Here is a 21,643-nt window from a genome sequence, read left to right as displayed (position 1 = left end):
ATACGAATGATTTGCGCTCGTTCAGAGACACCCGATAAACTATAGTCAATAAGACCATTTCGCGGACAATAAAGAGTTTATCATTCAGAATGCTGAACTTCGACCTGAACACGATCCGCTTATTGTAGATCTGTTCGCAGGGGAGCCACGCGATTGGCGCGTGTGCCTCTTCTTCTCCGCGATACGATTGTTTATCATTTGCGCCGCTTTTGCGTAGGTACAGACTGCTCAAGAATTTTTTAATCGCAGATTTTTTCACTCGTTCAGACTCGATTTTAGTAGAAATTTGAACGTTATTCTCAAGACTTCTCCATTCTCGATATCACATATTTATAATCGCTCTCTCTAACAATATCACATAGTTATAATGATAATTATACACATTATAATTTATTTTTTATATAGGATATTTCAGAAAAAAATTATATTGAGAATAAATTGTTATACAGGATAAATAGATAGAAATTCCCATTATATAAATGTTTCAAAAACAAAAAATTTATTACATTTTGATTTTATAGATACGAAAGTTTATATGGTTGTCTAAATTTTGCTCCAAGCATGATTAAATCAAAATTTCATCAAGTAATAGAACAATTCTCAATCAATTAATCGCGAGAATCCCATTTTTAAATGCTTGTAATACAAAATTTAAATCTCGATAATTTGTAGAAATCCAAAACGGTCCAAGGTTAACTTGGTAATAGCACTTGATATTTTTCCGATATTATCGTTATCATTTGTATGAATCACTTATATCTTATATTATAGTTTTTCAAATAAATAAAAAAAAGGAATTCCACTCTATTTTGCGACGGCGATATCGCCTGCTGCAGTAACTTCAACGTTCTCTCAATTCTTTTGTTTCTATTCGCATTGCATCCAACGTTGATCGACAATCAACGATAACGACTGTTTGCTCTAGGATAGAATCTAATCTCTAGCACAATTACCGTCATTGACGGTCGAGTGTTATATTTGTATTATTCATATCTTGCATCTGCACGAGAATATGGATTATCTCGACGAATCCGCGATGAACAATCCATACGTACATTTACACACAGATAAGATATATTACATAATGCTGTGCTAGCATATGTTTCCCGGTCAACTTTAACGGAGGGCTCGTAATAGGTCCTATCAGTTATCACTGTTTACCTTTAATAACTCGCAGTGGCTTTTCCAATCGTTTTTCCTTTATTGGCTCTGAATTGCTCGCAAAATAAACCGAGGTGGAAAAAAACCTGGATAGACTGATATGTTTCGAGGACAGAGAGAGAGAGCGATAGAGAACTAATGAGAGATAATATGTACAAGTGATTAAAAAATATAATCTATTTAGCAGCGTCTTTTTTTATGCAAAGCTAAGTAAAGCATTTAAGTGTAGAAGAAATTTTTTTGTTACGTATTATATGTTATTATTAATAATTTAAAAGGTACACTTATTACAGTTTAACCTAATTTTTATACATACAATTTTAATAGTAACTGTTACTCTATGACTATATTAAATCTTTATTTATATAGGCAGCGTATATAATATACGATCGAATCAAATATGAAAAATTGATACGTATCATTAAGCTAATAGAAATTTTGTTATTTCTTTAATTAGGTATACGAAGATTCTTGCATTGCGTTAATATTTGTGTACGTATGAGTACTCCGCATATTATTTTTCCAATTAAAGATATAAATTGTAATAAAATTTGACAAATGTGTTTAACGGGAAGTCGGAAGAAAAATCTGCATATCTTCTTTTTTATTTTTTTTTACACTTTCTTTACTCTTTTCTGGGACGCTTTTGCAGATTTGCTTCGACAAAACCTATTGCTAGAACAACGCATTTGGAGAATTTGCAGTAATCTTTTTTAGCGCAACGTGCATTTACCGGCGCCGAGATGTTATTTCGATCTGTTTACTTGCTTCCATCATCATTCACGGATGCGCTATTCAGCGATTCGTCATCAACATACGAATATTTACACACGCGAACAATGCAATCGTTATTCGTACATTGTTTAACCGGAAATTTGCGTAAACAAATGATAAAAACTGTCTTCGAACGGTTACGCATTTAGTTGGCATTTTACTTAAAATTGGTTTCTCTTCAACAATATTTTGTTTCAATTAAGAATATTGTTGTATACATACTTATACATATCATATTTATTATCTGTTAATATTATTCAAAAGCTGAGGTGACATTTTTATTGAAACTTTATTGGCGTTTAATTTTAGGAAGCAAGGTCTTACATATTAAACACTGACATTTTAAAATTAAGATACCAGAGATGACTGTTTAGGACTTCAGAATTTTGAAAGAGTATACTTGTTTTTACACTGATGAAATAGTTGCAAGCGAAAAACTTCAGTGTAGGAGATAAATAACGTAAAGTCAAATAGTGAAATCCGTAGGTACAACTTTATGCTTAAAATACTCCTAAATATCTACTTATTTATTGTTACACCCAACCTTGAATTGTTTTTCGGATTTAGGCCCAGTTTCACAAGTGTCGGTTAACTTTTAACCTTAGATTAATTCACTCTTCGTCTCCTTCTGACGTCCCCTTTAGAAAGAGACGAAGAGTGAGTTAATCTAAGGTTAAAAGTTAACCGACACTTGTAAAACTGGGCCTTAGGAAGTCACGGCAGGTGCGTATCCGACGACCTTTCTTCTTTCTCTTTGACTTCCCTTCTTCGTCTTTCCCTTTTCCTCTCCTTCTCTCCTCTCCCTCCTCCCTTCTGTCGCGTCGCTTCGCCGGTCGCCGGCGAGCGAGAGTGCCTCTCCGACAGTGTACGTCTATTTTTAGACGTCCTCACCACGTAATTCAATGCCCGCCTTCCACGCGTCTTGCGGTCGTACGTGATCGTACGAACGTAAGCGGCATGGCAGTAGCTCTATCATCGAAGAATCATACGCCGCGCCGACCGCAACGGTGCGACCGAAATTGCGTCATAATTGAAGATAATGTGGTACATCAGTAGTACGGAGAGGAAAGAGGCAGACTTGCTCTGTGCATCGTTTTCGAAAAGCCGTTAATGATCATAAATAGTGCCATTTGTGTGTCGCATCTTGGACACGATATCGCGTTTTGTTTACGTACTATAATAATCTTACACTCTAAGATTTTATAGATATTTGCAAATCTTCCTTAGATAAGTTTGTTAGATAAGATAGTTTCTAGATGTTTAATACTGCAAATTTCAAAAATTTTCAGAAGTTTTGGAGTCCAAGAATTGATTTTTTAATTAGAATTTATTATTTCTAATTCATTTACAGTTCAATCTCCTATTTTCATATCTGCAGATACATTTGACCATCAAATTTTCCAAACTTTTTTCATTACTTTCTTTCCCCTGAGAAATATATTAAGATCTTAATATATAAGATCTCCTCTTCAAAAATGTTTAACAATAAATTATAACTATCTTTTTGCAAACTCTTCTCTAAAATAAAAGTTTATCTTTCTTCGCTTTTACAAAAAACTCAACTCTCTCATTTGTCTCTCCATAAAGTAACATCATTATTTCGGTCGTTATTGTTATATGTATCGTTTTAAAATAAAGTCAAGGGAAGAATTTATTTTTTAATTTTTTTCCAAATATTACGTCGCGTAATATTAACCTACTTCGCGCAATCATAATTTTTGTGCCGCATTGGCCTCAAATGCTTTTGGATTTTCGTATTATCTCTTAATATATTTGTTTAATATATTTTAATATTTTAATATATATGCTGTTAATATATTGTAGCGATTAAAATTCATATATATTATACTTTGATGATATACGCAAAGCATGAAATTGCAACAGAATTTTGTATGCAACGGTTGCATTTATTTCTAAATGCATTGATAATTAGCAATCGGTTTTTCCATACCAAGAAATTTTCCTTTGATCTTCTCTTTAATGGTCGCTTTTGAATCTTTCTATTAAATGATTAATTAACTAAAGATTCTCGATATTAAAATTAACAAGTAACAAGGAAAAAGAGTCTTTGAGAGTCAGACGCCATTAGTTGTGCGTGAATTAATGTTATGTAACATTTAATTAATAATTTAATACAAATTATAAATAGCGTTTCGGCTTTATTTTGAACCATTTTCAGCGACGCGGTGATAGATAAATTAAATTAATCTCTAAGCTCCGACGAGCATAGAATACGGAACTGAGAGTTTCCGATGTCTTTTCCAAGGCTTCAGTTTGTCAATCTCACGTTCTCTGGACTTAATTTGGTGAATTTCATCTCTCTTTGCCGGTTAGTTTTCAATTTTCATTTTTAGTTCGAACATTTTGCAGGCTATAAATATTAACAGAATTTTCCTCTGATATTTTCTCTCGAAAATTACACTATCTTTGTACATTTAATTTTTAAATACCTTATTCTCGTCGGAGAGCTTGAGATTATTTAATTTATATTCATCACCACGTCGCGTAGAAGATGACTCGAAGTAGAGCTGAAATATACGCGGTTTATAATTTATATAAAATTATTAATTAAATGTTACATAACGTTAACTCGCGCATAATTAACCGCGTTTGACTCTCGAAGCCCACTTTTCCTTGTTGTTTGTCAATGATATTTTTGTCACGCGCGAAAGAGACTCTGTCTCTTCGGATTTACGTGAGAAATTTACGCGAGATTGCGTAATCACACGATAACATAATCGATCTTCTGATGCGTTATCAAATTTTCGTTCCTCTTACAATTAGACCGGTTTCCAAACTCGTCGAATCTCTCAAGTTCCGCGTCGAGTGGAATTTCAGGTAACGCAAAAAGTAAATAAGACATAAACAAGTCACCGAGCTGCTATAAATTGCGCGTTAAACGACGCGTAGTACCTACTCGCGGTTGCATAACCTTCGTGCATTATCCACAATGTGCTCGGTATATACCTACTGTATCATAAGTGGTACAATGCCCTTGCGATCTTCCGCAAGCCGGGTCAATGGGAATAATGAATTCTACATATTATCAAATATCCAAATATATAAACGCTGTTATTCTACGCATATAAAAGAAAATTAAGATTACTTTTTATCAAGACTGTACTGAGTTTCTTAGATCTTAATGAGGATTTTAATATGCTATAGGCGGAAAATTAAATATACAATAAATAATTTAAAAAAGCGGAAAATTAAAATTGTTGTCTACATATCGTCTGATATGTCGAAGGTGATTTCAGCATGCTGATAAGAAATTAAAATTAGGAAAACTTATATCCCATTACTCTTCAATTCGGAGAATTGCTTTTATTATTCGGAACATCATAGATTTTTCAGTTTTATGATATGTATTTCCTGTAGATAGTTAACCCATTAAGTTCTAGTCGGCAATAGGGTGGGATATCTGCATGGAAAAAAAAAAGATATCTTAATGCTCGAAAGGGGAGGACTAGATTTTCGGAAAGAGCAATTCTTTTTACCCCTAAATACCAATTGCGATCTAAAAATTTTTATTAGCATCGAGTTATAAAGATTTAAAACAAAAAAGTGCATGGGGCCTCTTAGGATTTAATGGATTAATGAAGTAGATTTATTTTTTACGAAATCTCTCTCGAGCAGTAATATTTGAGATAAATTGCCGTTCTCTCTCCAAACGGGTTGACGGTAACGTTAAAAATAAGGAAAAGTAGTGCACGTAACGATCCATTCACGAAACACCGTACGCCGTGCGGATTCAATAAACGGTCGTTCACTTTTACAGGTTTCACCGCGTGTACATTGACAAATCCGATTTGGTTTATAAAAACCAGACTACAGCTGGACCACCGATCGCAAAAAGTCACAGCGATAGAATGCATGCGGAGGATATATCGACAATCGGTAAGACATTAGATCTTATTTTTTTATCGCGATTTACAATCCGAAGTACTCGATCGGAACTGCCGTGCCGATGACGTATCGAATCTTGTAAATGTAACTCTTGTATTTTCACATTTCTTTAATAAATCGACAATTACTCCCCCTGTACGATCTAGATCTCTCAAAAACTTAAACTAAATTTTCACCACGTGAAAAAAAAAATGACGCGAGGGAGATCTATCTTCAAAAATATATGATCACGACGAGATGAAGGGTCAGTGAAATGTATAAAATAATTCTTGCATTCTTCTTTAAGTACATTGTGCATGTTGTATTATTAATGTACTATCTTTTTACAATATCCTTATCGTATAAAAATGTAAATGCGTAATGTCGAGTTTATTCTTGATATATGAAACTCGTATTTGCTGCTACATGCAGATGGAAATCAAACGATTGCGTAACGTTAAATACATAATGTACATACAGTACATACATACGCATCTTTTCCAGAACCGTTCCACCACAGAATTTATTTATTTTGTAACAGCTGATAATTACGTACGTTAATTTATCTTCAAACGGATAATTCTGCAGTACTAATCACGCCGAGATGAAGGATCAGTGAAATGAATAAAATAATATTTGCATTCTTCTTTAAGTACATTGTGCATGTTGTATTATTAATATTCTATCTTTCTGCAATATTTTTATCATATGAAAATATCAATGTAATGTCGAGCTTATTTTTTATACGAAGATCGCATTGCTATATGCTGGAAATCAAACCATAACGTTAAATATAGAATGTACATATACATATTATACATACGCGTCTTTTCTAGACTCATTCCACCGTAAAATTTATTTTGTAATAGCTGACAATAACGTTATTTCTTCTACGACGATAATTCTCCTACGTTAATTTCCCTTGAAACGAAAAATTCAGCAGTATTAGATAAAATAAGACACATCGTGCACATTATGAAAGTGAGTAAGATAATGTAAAAGATATATAAAACGCTGCAATTATAAAACTATATGTAACTAAACTGGGTAACTAAAAAGCTTACTCAGCTATACTCTATTTAAAATAATGTAGCTTCATGTAAGGTAAAAACTGTTTGACTCACTTGATTTTTAAAAATACTAAAAAGTCGAGGTGAAATACTGTGCACAAAAATATACCGCGCACAATCTTCTTTTTGTTAATAATGACATTTTTATACACACGAAGATAAACCCGTTGGAAAATAGATCTTTTATTTATACTTTCCTTCTGAATATCTTGCAGCTGTCATTTCCTCTGGAATCGATAAATTGTCTCGAATTTCCTCTTTTCGTAAAAACTGAAATTTATGCTGGTAGCTTTCCAGACCGTCGGTCGTTCATATCGATCGGTTTCGTTAGCGTCGCAAAACGTCGGAATTGCGTCGCGCTGTTCGACGAAATAATTAAGTACGTCGCGGAAACGAATTGGGAGAAAAATCTAAAACGACTAAGGGACCCGTCGCGAAATATCAACGACGATATCGCAATGGCATCGATAAGTATTTAGTGAACGCTAGTTGCGGCGCCAAGATTATTTTCTCGGTCGGCGCAACGATAGGTATAGGCACTTATGTTAGGGCGAAGTGGCTTCGTCGGATATAGAACTGATGTAATCATCCTTCAATATCTCGTTAGATGCAGATACCAAAGTTTTTTTTATATCGAACAAGTTTTATAGCCCGAAATTCGCGAGATATATTTCAAGTAAGTATTATTACTTGATGAGGATATATAACTTCGTGGATGCTTGATCTATAAGAATCCATTTTCTAAGAGATCTGTTATAAAGGAAGGATTATATTTAACTAATTTATAGGGATTAAACCATGCGAAAGTAATTTTTTATATATTTAACGTACAGTAAGATAATAACGGCGTGCGATAGATTTGTTGAAATTATTTCCGGTAAAACGAACTAGGTAACGACTTTTATTGACAAGAAACAATTTGCTTTCAATGTACGAACAAATTGTTTACCCTTGTCGTTTTGTCTTGTGGACACGTGTCAAATTGAACGTGTTTACTTGGAGAGAGTGACTGCACAGTTTATAATGCATACACGTACTGAAATTGCGTTCGACACTGGCCGGAATCGGGCCAGCTTCAAAACTGGCACCATGAATAGTACATCTGCGAATAGCATATCCAAGCAAAAATATCTTGGAAAATTCCACGCTATGTTGAGCAACGCTCGCGTGTAATAAATAGATTTATATATCCCGTCATCATCTCGTACATCATTGCGTGGATTCGTGCATAAAACTGGAAATACAAATTGACGTAAATGTACAAGAAACAGTTTTACATAAATAACTTTATGTAATTAGTTTTGGTATGATTACAAGTATAGGAAATAATTAATGATGTTGAGGATTGAGGTCAAACTTACATGTTACAAAGAAATATGTATGTAAAGTATGAAAATTACATCATTGATGTAATAAATTAATATGATAAATAGTGTAAAATAGTGTTATTAATTAGAATATGACACTTGGAATAATCCTATAACGAAAACATTCCGAATATACAGGAAGGAAATACATGTGTAGATGTTATACATATTTTTCACATTGATTGTTATAAAAATAAATTAAAAATTAACATCGCAAAATTTACGCGCAAGTGAATAAATCATAGCGGTGCATACTAAATAATTCGCACACTTGACGATTTGGATACTAAGTCGAGTTGAAAAGATGATAATTATCTGGTTATTGATGACCCCTTTCTGTTATCGAAATATCATTTTATCTGTTTCTTTTTCATATCGATCCGTTAACAGCAATACACACCTCCGAATCGCTAAATTGCGAGTAGCATCTCAGTTTTCAGCTTTCTTATCACAGATATGAACACTCGATTTAATGCTGTCTTTAACCGGGCATGCAGATATCACGTGTTCTCTCTTTCGGACCCCTTAGATTCAATGACTTTGAATATATCATTGATAAGAGATGTCATATCTTGATCGTATCACTATTATTTCATTATTCAAAGATTTGATTTCCATGTACGTCTATTGGGTACGTCTAATTTTGCGTTATTATTAATAATTAATATTAATATGCACATGGTACAATAATTATTATCGTATGTTTAATGTATAATGTTTTTACATATATTCTCATTAATTATTAATTTATGAATTAGCTATTTAAAACCTTTTTATTTTGATGATTCAATTGTTTTATTAAATATATATATCTAATATAATATAATTTTTTAATTTTTCTTTACTTTTTTCTTTTTTTCGGCTTCTTTCTTTTATATTATATGGAGTTAGAACAAATAGCGTGATATCGAAATTATTAATGTGTTTATTACATATACATTATCGAAATAAATTAGATTTAAGATATCATGACGTTTATATGTGTTTTAATTATTTCCTTGCAGGGTATCCTGGGATTCTACAAAGGTATCGTGGCGTCCTATGTAGGCATAAGTGAGACTGTGATACACTTTGTGATATATGAAGCTGTGAAGGCGTGGTTAGCCACACATAGGTCGCGAGCTTCTCAAACGGACGATAGAAAGACGTTCCGCGACTTCATCGAATTTATGGCGGCGGGCTCATTTTCAAAAACGATAGCGTCAACTATTGCCTATCCTCACGGTAAGTACATTAAGTATGTGTTATTTCGTGGTACGGACTTGCGGGATTCCCTCCCCAATTAAACTTACATTTTTTCTAGAAAACAAATTTTTAAAATCTTGTTTAATGGAAACTACTATTATTTGCAATTTTTTTAAATTACAATAATTTATGTATTTTCGTATGCTTGTACTTGTATTAGTTACTTGTAGTCTGATATATTGATTTCGATATTCGAGAAGTTCAATAGAAGCTAATTTATATCAATAGTTAAGGATTTTTGGTTTTGTACAAATTAAGAGAATCGCTATCCACTAATCATTTAAAGTTATAAGTGGAAAAAATACTGAAAAAATTGTCTTTGCACTTATAATGATATAGTCTGAAGACTGCTACCAAAATACGATTTTTTTAGGATTACTAGGTAACATCTTATTTTTCAATAAAATTGCGCTGATCTGTATTCATATTTACCGTCAAACGTATTTTGGCTGAGTTTCGTTTACGATTTTTAATTAAAAATTAAATTATTTTTATATTAAAAAGAACACCAAAATACCTAATTGAATTTACAGTATTAAATTACATAATAATATAAGATGGGAGATATTTATTTGACGATCACCAGTGCCCGACGAGGCGTTAACGGAAAACTCAGTAGAAAATATTTTTTGATAATGCTCTGATTTCATTGATGAGTAGTAGATTTCTTTCTCTGCCATTGCCTCGCAAAGATTCCCCGAGTTGGTCTAAAGATAACGCCAGAGCTATATCTGCAATGCGTGCCAGACACTCGGTATGTAATTAGGCGTTATATCTATCTACAAATGTTCGTGGAGTTCTGATTTGTCTTGTTTGAACAAAATAACATCAGGATCTAAATTACTATTATACCGCACTTGTTTCGAAAATTGTTTTTGCAAATCATTATTACCATATGCACAGATCGCGTGCATCTTTCCGCAGAAGGCCATTGGTGAATTGCATGAAATCGGAGCATTTCTATTCAGAGAAGAAGACTGCGTCATCATATCAAGCTATTTTCCAATCGTTACGCTAACAGGAAATCAATTTTATGATCACATATTTCCGATGTACTTTAGTTCATCCTGTCTTATTTAAATATGAGTAAAATCATGTTTGACGCAAAGATCATAGAATTTTTACATACAGATCTATTTCGATTACACTTACCTACAAATATAATGATTAAAATTTCAATCTGACAAAACTACGGTATTATCATATGAAAGTTATTTGTCTGAGAGTTATTGAAGACTTAATTTAAAAATTAATATAAACACATTTATGCGAGCAGAATATATTCACCATCCTTAGTAGTAAACTTCATAAAAGTTAGACGTAAGATAGATGGTCAAGAATGGATATAACTGTATCTCTTATTCTATTTAGAGGTCGCGAGGACCCGGTTGCGGGAAGAGGGCACCAAATACCGCACATTCTGGCAGACCTTGAACACGGTGTGGGTGGAGGAGGGTACAAAGGGTCTCTACCGTGGTCTCGGAACTCAGCTGATCCGGCAGATTCCGAACACCGCTATCATAATGGCTACGTACGAGGCGGTAGTATACGTGCTGACCCGACACTTTCGGCCGGTTACGGTGACGACATCCAGCACCGATGTGACTTCGGAATTCTACAACGAGGCTAAGGCGAAGAGAGAGCTGGCCTAGGACTTGCTTACGGCCCCCGAATAAAGGGCCACCTATCAACAACCATTTCCCCTTCTCCAGTAGGCGAATACCGCACGTACTCGGGGGGACAGCGTCCTAAGATCTAATCGCACGTCTAGGCGCATCGAGATCAAGCTGGAAACGCGTTCGATGCCCTAATCGTTTACTCCAGGGGTACTCAAAAAGGTACCAGCTCTTTGGTCGCACTGTGCTCTAAAAGTATAGCAAAAAGTAGTCCTTCCTCCTTTCAGATAGCATGTACATATCCAGACACGGACCCGCTGTATCTCGCAGGGAGAAAATGAGAGAGGGGTGAGGGAGAGAAAGAGGGGAATTAAGGAAAGCAGATTTTGTTTAGCGTCGGATAGACAAAGGCTGAGACGTCGCTTCTCATTTGCAAAAAAATGTGGACGTGCGTGAATACCGCAAAAAAGTGGGCTTGTATTGCGTTATGAAATTTATTCGAGGCAAGATTTTTCTCTGCTCCAGAAACAAAACTTACTCCAAATCCAAAACGTGTGAGGCTCGTTGTAATAGTCACTTTAGGTCTTTGACCTAGGTTTTGATTGCTGTTCTGTTTCACGATTTGCAATTTTTCTTTGCATCTCGCTTCTTTTTCATTTTTTGTTTATACAACATGAAAAGAAAATAAAAAACAAAATCAGACTTTGAAATGGATCCCCATTTGTTACTTTGCTCGGTGAGAGAGCAGCAAAAACATAATAACAATTTCTGAGTTTATGAATTATGCCAGGCGTTTCGATTTTCCAGTTGCTTCAAGTGAAATGTTTTTGCTAGAAATCGATTACTTTAACTGGTCCTGGTCGTAAATAGAATATTATAGATCCACTCCTCTTAAAAGCTTCCACTCTAGGGCTCTAGTAAAAATCGTAATTTGCGTTTGTAAAATTATGTAAAATTGTGATAAGCATTGTATTTCGATATATATTGAATTTTATGAAAGAATTATTTTCTGTTTTATATATCCCAGAGTTAAATTTTAAGTGATATTATATCAGGCTTTAAACAGCAATAATGAAAACTATAGGAACTATTTTATTTTGATATTAGCATATCCAAGAAACGTTACCAGTAAGTTTGTATATATTTGTTATGCCAACATTCTGTTACATTTGAATTATGTACGAGGCAGTTTCAAAATATTTCCGGAATTAGCTGATACAAACTGATCTGTGACTAAACAATATGCACATTTGAATTTCTGCAGAATTGCGAGCAGAGATATTAATTATGTTATCGCAGCATATGATGACAGAGCAATAAAAATAATTTCGAAGCATTGACAAAAACAATGTTATTACTGCTGGTATTGTATGTATGCGACGGCATAGCTCTTTTTTTTTTGTAAAACGACTCACAAGAATACTTTCAATGACTTTGAAGAAGTGCATAATCATACAAGAAAAACAGGAAGTGTTTTCTTTAAAGAAAATATAGCATAATTCTTGAGTATGAAATTTTCTTGAAAATTTCTAGAAAATGCAGTATAAATGACTAAGTATTTTGTATTCCTCAGAAAAATGAAAAAGTTCCAGAAACCTTTGAAGCTGCCTCCTACACTTTATAAAGTTTTATAAAAAGTTTTCCAATAAATTCAATTTCACTTTATTACGGCGACAATTCTGTTTGATTTGTATTCTTTATTCTACCATAATTTTACTATATTTCCTCATATGTTTCAACAAACGATTTTGTCAGATTTCGACCTTGTAGATTTCCTCGTCGATATTTCGCTAATGTGCGATAACACGCGATTAGTTCTTAACGAACCGATATACGTTTTAACTTACTCTTAGAGACAAAAAGCAACAATGTTAATGTTAGAATATGTATCGGAGGATTAGCGCGCGTTAGGCTGTTCTCATAGTTTCCTATTTTATTTACGTAGAAAAATATCGCGACGTTGTGTACATATCGAACCGTAGGCTCTAGCTGTCTACATATTTACGGGCGTTCATCATATATTACATTAATCAGTCGTGTAATCGCATGATGTACAATCTTTAGCAAGAGAACTAAAAAAGTATTACAAGAACATGAAATCACCGTCAATACACTTGTATCTCTTACAGATCAAATACGCGAAATAGTTAACGACTCCTCACTATTTGTTTCTTGGACTACCTCGGGATACCATATATGGCTATTTTTGGAAAAGTACTAAAAAAAAGCAGGTTTGTTGACTTTAAAATTCCTATAGAGATTGTTTCATAAAAGAAATGTCAATCTTTTGTTTTTTTTTTCAAACAAAACTGTGTAACAGTCGTTAAAAAATAATTTTCTTATTTTTATTTATATAAGTAATCTTCAATTTTTGTTCATCAAAGCATAATAAACGATTATAGTTTTAATTTAAAACGTTTATAAATATTTTATTACGATATCTTTATGTTTCCAAATGCGTGCCATCTCGTTATATGATGTGTTTTTCTTTCTGCACAATGGCTATGTAATTCTCTAATAATGAAGTTTATTAACATTTTACGTCAATGTTCTAGAATTAAATTTTATATGTTCAATATGTTCCGCACACTTTTATGATGTTCAGAAGTATATTTATATTATATATTTACATATTGTTTCTTAAGAACCAATCGTATGCTTATAACGATCGGTCCATACTCGATTTATGCCATGGTTCCGATCAAGAAAACCGAGAATGGGAATACATATAGTTACATATGCGTACATTTCTGGTTATCTGGTTATCTAGGGGGAAGCCTTTCTTCATATTATACGTAAAGAAACTGTGATTTTATTTTATTCATTACCAGTGGAGCTTGGCGCTTATCAGTACAGCAGGTTGTACAATGTTCATATAGTGTTTATGTACTCTGTCCTATAAGTCGTATAAATTAGATTTAGAAGTAATTAAGAAAAGGTAGAGACTTTTCGAGGATAACAAAAAAAAAATGTTCACTCGCTTATCTTTTAGTTAATTCTGGATGATTTTTAATGAAAATATAATTATCACCGACAAAATTAGTACCTACAAGTGAAAGATGCGCGACAAGCGAGTCTGTCTTTCTCAAAGATGAAGCCTAAGAGAAACGTCTGATCGTGAGAGAAATATGCGACTTCTAGAACACTGTATGTGATTGATATGTTAATTGTTAACATCTTGTTGAGACTTCTATGATACCGTTGTCAATTGTAAAATGTAATGCTCCAGGAATACAGATTCTAAGTGCCAGGCTGTTATTAGTCGTGCATAGTCATTTACGCAAGAGTATCGTGCACCTCTTAAAGGAATCGCGAAGGTATATGAGAACCGAATGCGTGTGTGCCAGGTGTAAAGCGTGTACAGATATTAGATAAGGAATCATTGGGATAAGCAATGAATTTTTTTATTGAAGTCAGAGATGGCGAGCGACGAGAAATGCAAAGAGAATGACAGGAGGAGAGAGAGAGAGAGAGAGAGAGAGAGAGAGAGAGAAATATTTCGTGTACGAGAAGCGAGTGTTTCGTTAAAGACTGACGTTGTACAATTACTTAGCGTAGCGTGAGAAAATCAATACGTATACAAATATATGCAAAGATCCTGCAATTGCGCGGAAATAGCGTTCTCGAAACCGGAAAAATTAATTTAAGTTTCAGGAAATACATGTAAAGTACCAAGCGCATCGTTATTTTTCTAAATAAAGCATTTTATTCGTTTCTCAACTTTTCATTCGTATTCGGGTAGGATTGCTGGAACGAGAATTCAATGAGATATTCACAGCGACAAACGTTAATCAAACTTAACAAAGTCTAACAGGGAGAAAAGCCGTTGCTGAAGTCCGGCTTTCTCCGAAGGAAACGAAGCCTCATACATGTAAAAAATTTATTGTACATTTTCAATTTATTTTTTTATGTAGGATTACCTTCCCGATTGTATTATCGATCACAGGGTATCCCGTGTATGTATATAAGCTTGCGATACCCAGTAAGAAAACTGTAATGGATAAATTTATGTGTACATAGATATCTCAATAAAGAGTAAAGTAAAAAGTACGCCGCGCGCGTTGCTCGCTTCACAATCCTTTTTCGCAATCAAAAATCAAGAATGAGATTTTTCTTTATATATGTATATATATTCCCAATTTTATAGCGCCCTCCGGTTTATTAGCAATTTTCTTCCATTCAACCATTTCGTGTGGGCTGTCTGGCTTCTTTTTGCTAAATTCAGACAAAATAATAATAAAATATTTCAGATTTTTCCCGCCAATACATAATTGTAAAAATTTGAATAAATATGAGAAAATCTGTGCAATTTTTCAGAAATTTTTATCCATACAGATACTGAAATATTCCGAAAATCCCCATCCAATTATTTCTGAAAGCATCTGAAAAATTTTATATATTTTTTCAGAATTTTTCATAAGCCTCAATTCTTACAAAATTTCGGAGAAAATAGAAATTTTTTCATCAGAGTTAACATCGGTTTAACTAACTTTTGATCTTTTTTTAGTTCAAAGACTTGGAAAATGACAAAAAGTAAGTTAAACCGCGATTAAAGTTAATCTACAGTGGTAGAAATGGGCATCATGTATATATATATATATAGTAACGCAATTAGTTTAATTATAACGCAATTGGTTTCGAATAAACCGATATTAGCTCTTAATAAACCGATTTTTAATTTACTTTTAGAGATAAAAGGAATAATAAGTCTAAATTGTGTGCAATCTACCCTCCTCTTCGCGAGAGGAAGCGAAAGTTCCCGCGACCGTCGGGTGGCGTCGATCTATCGCGAGATCGCTCGCGGTTGATCCGCGATCCGCCGGATCCGCGTCGTCCGAGCAAATGGCGGCCGCGCAGTGGCACGTACGTTGCGACCGATCACCGCCGTTGTATCGATGGCAGTCCCGAGACTCCCGAGCGATGACGCGATGGTGAATAGCACGGTACGCGCGGAACGGCTCGTGGGCAACGAGTGCCGTATCTGCCTCAAGCCCTGCACGGAGGTGTGCCAGCTCTTTCGCGACGATGGCGGAATACCGGAGAAACTGATGGCCATTGCCGCCGTGCAGGTTAGCGCTCTCCTTTTCTCCCTCTCTCTTTCTCTCGCTCTCCCTCTCTCTCTCTCTTTCTCTCGCCAGCCTTGTTTTGAAAACCGCCTCCGCGTCTCGGATATCTCGCGTTTGAATTTTTCTGCACGCTCGACAGATGTTCTCGAACCCTGTTCGACTTTTCGAAGGTTTTTACGCTTTCTGCCCATTTGTCAACCCGCCGATGCCAACGCCGTTGTTTTGGACGGACCAGTGTTGGCAGTGTTGTTCTCCGTTAACACCGACTCTCTCGGAGAATTATCGGCGGTTTCGAGGCCAGGGATCGTTCGGGGCAACATCCCGCGGCCTTTTTCCCTCATTTCAACGTAAAATTAATCCCGCGGAAGCGATTCTGCTTTGTGGTTTTATACGTTCTTTAACTTCTTGCTGCGATGTAAACAATGATGTCTGTTTTCCATCGCTGAACTAGTACAGCCAGTTCAGCAACGGAAAACCAGACCCCAATAACATGAGCTAGTTACAATGGGTACATTCCATTTAGCGCTCGCAACGCTTATAGAATCATTTCATTCTTTTGTTTAAGAAATGTTAAACAGGGATGAATGATGCTCACGAGCGTCACACATGGAACCTATCCCTGCCCAATGTCGTTTACAGAGAGATACTTATGTCTACATACTTCATTCTTCTTTCAATATAAATATATTTGCGCACTGAGAAAAAAATTTTCTGCATTTTAGTAAATATTAGTTTGCATACAACTGTGACTCCATTTACTAAAATAAAGAAAATTTTTTCTTTTTATTAGTATATTTTTTTCTCAGTAAATACACATATACCAATAAAAAGGAAATTTTTCTCCATTTTAATAAATAAAGTCACAGTTGTATGCAAACTAATATTTATTAAAATGCAGAAAATTTTTTTCTCAGTGCGAAGTGAAACTACTGAGATTTTCACAAATTGCAGGTGGAGGAGGGGGACGGTCTGCCAGCTTACATCTGCTTGTCCTGCAATCATCTGCTCGACGTGTCCTACGACTTCAGATGCCAGATTCAGAATTCCGACATCAGGCTACGTCAGATCCTGAAGTCGCAGGTTCAACCTATGTTGCACGAGAAACATACGAAAGACATGAAGACCATGATGATGAAAGATATCACGGACGCCGTATCCGACGTGATGTCTTACAAGAAAGATAATCATGTCATAGAGCAGGACATTTACTCGTCTCACGATATCGTTACGTTCGACAGTACTGCCGTTCAGTCCGATTCGGCGATTAATGATGAATCTCACATAAGTCACAAGTTCATGCAAAAGACGGATGAAATTATCGAACCGAGCGAAAAAGATTCGTCATACGATGCATTTAAAGAGAACGTAGACAGTGCTGAAATGATGGAAATAGCTTTGTGTCACGAGGCAAACGTGGACGATGCGGCTGGCGATCACTCGGATCGATTGTCCAGTTCAACGACGGAAGACAGATGCATCAAGCAGGAGCAGTTACTGCTACCTGAAGACAACGAGACGTCGGGGAGTTTAACGGACGAGAATCGGGAAGATTCATTGAAGATTGAAGTTAAGAATGACGTATTATTGGAGGACTTCAACGACCACGAAGTTTCGAAGGAGATCGCGGTATTGAGAACGGACAATCAGGATACGAGGGGCGTCGCTAACTGCAGCGACGACGAGGAGAAGCCACTCATAAGCAGAACGACCAGGCAGAAGTGCGCGTATTGCATCAAGTCGTTCGCGACGAAGGTCGCGTTGCAGCGGCACATGAACGTGCACAAGCACACGAAGCTGCGCTACGTGTGCGTCGTGTGCGACAAGCAGTTCTCCAACATCGACAAATTGAAGGGCCACATGCTCACGTGTCACGAGAGTCAGACGACGGACGGTAAAGCGTCGCAGGATGACAGGAGGACGAGCAAAGTGTCGGCGAAAGTCACCAGAAGCGGCAACCTGACGGACAGCGCGAGGGAGGAGAAGAAAAACTTCAAGTTCACGTGTAAAGTCTGCTCGAAGCAATTCATATATCAGAAGTCCTTTGTGTCTCACGCCAAAAGCCATGCCGAATACGATATGGAAGTGGACGACGTGCTCGATCAGTTCACGAGTAAGACGACGGACGAGCAGAAGGATAGGATGCCGACGTTCAAGGAAAACGAATCCGAGGAGGAAGAGGAAGAGGAGGACGACGACGACAGCGACTTGCCGATCGAAAGTCTACAGTGTACTCAGTGCGGCAAGCTTTTCGCTACGAAGAGGAACCTGAAGAGGCACATCTCGACGCACAGCGGCTTGAAGTTCAATTGTTCGACATGCGGCAAAGGATTTTCGAGGCTTGACAAGCTCAAGGATCACGAACAGTCGAAGCACAAAGAGGAAATATTTGGCAATACTGACGACGAGGACGATGACGAGGAGGATAACGAGAGCAAAATCAACGAGAATTCCGAGAACCGAAAGAAGGCAAGTTAACTTTGTTCCTCGAACAAGGTTTTTAATATCGTATATTAATCGTATATTATCGTTTAATAAGTTATTTTATAATATCTCTATTTGTTCCTACAAAAAGATGCATATCTCTGACGACACAGCTTTAACGCAGTTTCTTCTCTCGTTGCAGGACCGACACAACAGGCCACACAAGTGCGCGCTCTGTCCAAAGGCGTTCGCGCAGGCTCAATCCTTGGCAAACCACGTAGAGAGGCATAAACGGGTGAAGGATACGCAAAAGCGGTTTCTCTGCGAAAAGTGTAGCAAGTGCTTTGCTCAGAGTGGCTCGCTGGTGGCGCATATGCGCACACACACCGGCATCAAGCCGTACGTGTGCAACACGTGCAGTCGCGCCTTTACCAAGAGCACGTACCTGCAGCTGCACCTGAGAACTCACAGCGGTGAGAAACCGTATATCTGTCAGTACTGTAGCAGGGCGTTCGCTCGGGCCAACACTCTGGCGCGGCACATCACCATGCACACCGGTGAGGCCAAATACCATTGCAACATCTGCACCAAGTCATTCCGGCGACTGACCTCGCTGAACGAGCACACGTACACGCACACCGGCCAACGACCGTACGCGTGCAAACTCTGCACGAAGAGGTACAACAACGCCGGCTCATTATATGCTCACACGAAGAAGTGCAAGGCGCAGCAGTTGTCCAGCTCGACCACGACCACATTCGCGGTGTCCACGGCGGACAATGCGCCGCAGCAGAACGACACGACCATGCCCCAACTGCTGATTTATTCCCAGAGGAAGCTGGTGGAAGAGGCGACTATTGGTCAAGTCGTATCCACGCCGCAATACATGGTAACAAATGTGCATAATCAAAAAACTGTGCCCGCGACGGTGCCCGCCAACGTGATTCAGCCCTTCACCGTAGAGGACCCGAATGTATATAATTCAAAACAGTTTAAGAACTCGTATTACGCTATTTATCCAAATAACATATAATAACGCGTCGATCGTTGATCACGTTCGATTGTCGATTGATTGTCTTCGCCCAGTGATTTTATTTCAGTTTGATTCACATGATTTTCAGACAAGAGTTGGTCTAACAATCTGACATAATATTACAATAAGAAGAAAACAAGAAAGAGAGATAAATAACGTTCTGTCGGTGAGGCTCAAGAAATGTAATGTTCAGTGTTTAAAATTGCTAGTATACATAGAAAGAGGAGATTTTTCGTGAGTAATTTGAAAATCGAAGATTGAATTCATTAACAAAATCAATCAAAAAAATATTTTTCATTTATATGAAATATTTGAATTTATTGGTTGAAGAGTTATACACAGAATAATATACACATTACCGCGAGAGAATTCGCTGAATGGCGCGTATCGTGCTTGAACGTCAAACATGCAAGTGTAGTAGTATTTCACGAATGACTCAGGTTATAGAAGTTAGAGGAGGTCTCGATATAACAATGTACAAAATATAAAAAGAAAATAATGCCGTTGAAATTAGAAAAAGTTAGAAATATTAGTAGGTATCTCTATATATAAATTTTGTATAAATGAATTTATGGACATGAGAAAATAGATTGACTTGCACCGATTATAAAATGTCTATTTGAAGAGGAAGGAAGAAGAGAAGTTATAATTAAACGGAAAGAATGAGCAGTAGTGAGTATAATCCTGATTGCGCTGTGTTATTAACACAGCTTCGAATGTGTCAAACAGAGTGCGATAGATTTCAGAACAATGGAGTAATGTATAATAAATAAAATAAATTTGAATATATTTTTGTAACATCTACACGTTGCGTTGCTATTAGATAGGAAAATACTTACTGACAATGAGCCGCACACAAATACAATTGGAGAAAAACAATGTTTTATGCGTAAGTATCGGATTACACCGAAATATAATTTAAAATTTAGATTATGAGATGCTAAGTTGAATGAAATAACTTATTCTTAATTCTCATTTTTTAAATTTAGGTTTTACAACATAAATAATATCAATAATATATATACAGGCGGACCCTGTATATTCTCTTCTACAAATTATTTTATAATCTGCTGTTTTTTATAGTTTCAAATACTTTTATTAAAACTATTGAATTATGAACTATTGAAATTTACTGCAATATTAGATTTTAGTCAGTCTAGCTATTTCTTATGTCCATGAATAAATTATGTAATATTGGATAAGTAATTATATTTAAATAGGTCTTTGATTAAAGATATATATGTATTATCTTAATCAACCATACATGTCTCGCCATCATTGTTCAAAATTGTAATGATACATATTTTTAATCGCTTTTTCTTAGCAATAGTTTTATGGGAGATTAGAAAGAGAAATTAGTTTCAATTTTTTTATATTTGACATTATAAATGATTTATTGATTAAATTTCAGAAATAAAATATCTTTCAAGATTTATTAAATTAAATTAAATTAAATAACAAAGGTCTGTCTCGTTGAGAAAAAAGGGGATATCAAATTTGTTAAAGGATCAATTGTTTAATTTTTTATAGTGATAGTGATAACTGATAGTAATAAGACAGTCTGGATAATTGTAGTATAATAGACATAAAATTTTTAGTATGAAGACTGGAATCCTATATAGATCACTATATTATTAAAACAAAAATAGACGTTAAGGAAATTGTCTACTTGGTAAAAAGAATATTTTCGCTGAAATTACTATTAATATTAAATACGTCCGGTAAACAATTAATTTTCCATTATACTTTTATTGTATTTTATTGTAAAACGGTGATCGACTTTCGTACGATATTTACAAAAATGTAATGTACAGCGTGTTCTTTGAAAAGATTGAAAAAAATATATATTTGTAAATAAATTAAAATATATTATAAATTATATGCGTCTTCGTGTAAAAGTAGCAGATGTCCCAAAAATGGCTCGCTCATACTTTTACGCAGCATCGCGAATGTCGGTAAAGCTAATACAATGCAATATTTTATAATAAAGTTTATATAAAAATAA

At 35.5% G+C, this 21,643-nt stretch overlaps 2 protein-coding genes across 3 annotated transcripts in view; both read left to right on the top strand.

Moving 5' to 3' along the window:
- Positions 1-15,168, top strand: part of Rim2 (replication in mitochondria 2) — a 25,473-nt gene extending 10,305 nt beyond the window's left edge. Inside the window, exons 4-6 of the mRNA XM_071721741.1 lie at positions 5,714-5,832; positions 9,262-9,481; positions 10,874-15,168. Of these exons, the coding sequence (XP_071577842.1) occupies positions 5,714-5,832; positions 9,262-9,481; positions 10,874-11,154 (620 nt within the window). The 3' untranslated portion in view covers positions 11,155-15,168. The remainder of the gene's footprint in view (positions 1-5,713; positions 5,833-9,261; positions 9,482-10,873) is intronic.
- On the top strand, positions 11,238-21,643 carry LOC139782703 (uncharacterized). Of its 2 annotated transcripts, none has more exons than XM_071721740.1 (3): positions 11,238-11,340; positions 17,136-18,650; positions 18,808-21,643. In XM_071721740.1, exons 2-3 carry the CDS (start codon positions 17,274-17,276, stop codon positions 19,636-19,638), a joined length of 2,208 nt encoding a protein of 735 aa, XP_071577841.1. In that variant the 5' UTR covers positions 11,238-11,340; positions 17,136-17,273; the 3' UTR covers positions 19,639-21,643. The 2 variants fall into 2 exon arrangements, with proteins under 2 accessions (XP_071577841.1, XP_071577840.1); XM_071721739.1 differs by lacking the exon at positions 11,238-11,340 and adding an exon at positions 15,921-16,187.

The sequence above is a fragment of the Temnothorax nylanderi genome, unplaced genomic scaffold (assembly GCF_030848795.1).
Source record: "Temnothorax nylanderi isolate EJ_2023f unplaced genomic scaffold, tnyl_v1.0 TNYL_tig0434_pilon, whole genome shotgun sequence".
Lineage (NCBI taxonomy): Eukaryota > Metazoa > Arthropoda > Insecta > Hymenoptera > Formicidae > Temnothorax > Temnothorax nylanderi.
Note: the sequence above shows the minus strand (reverse complement) of the source record. Positions and strands in the feature narration are given on the sequence as shown.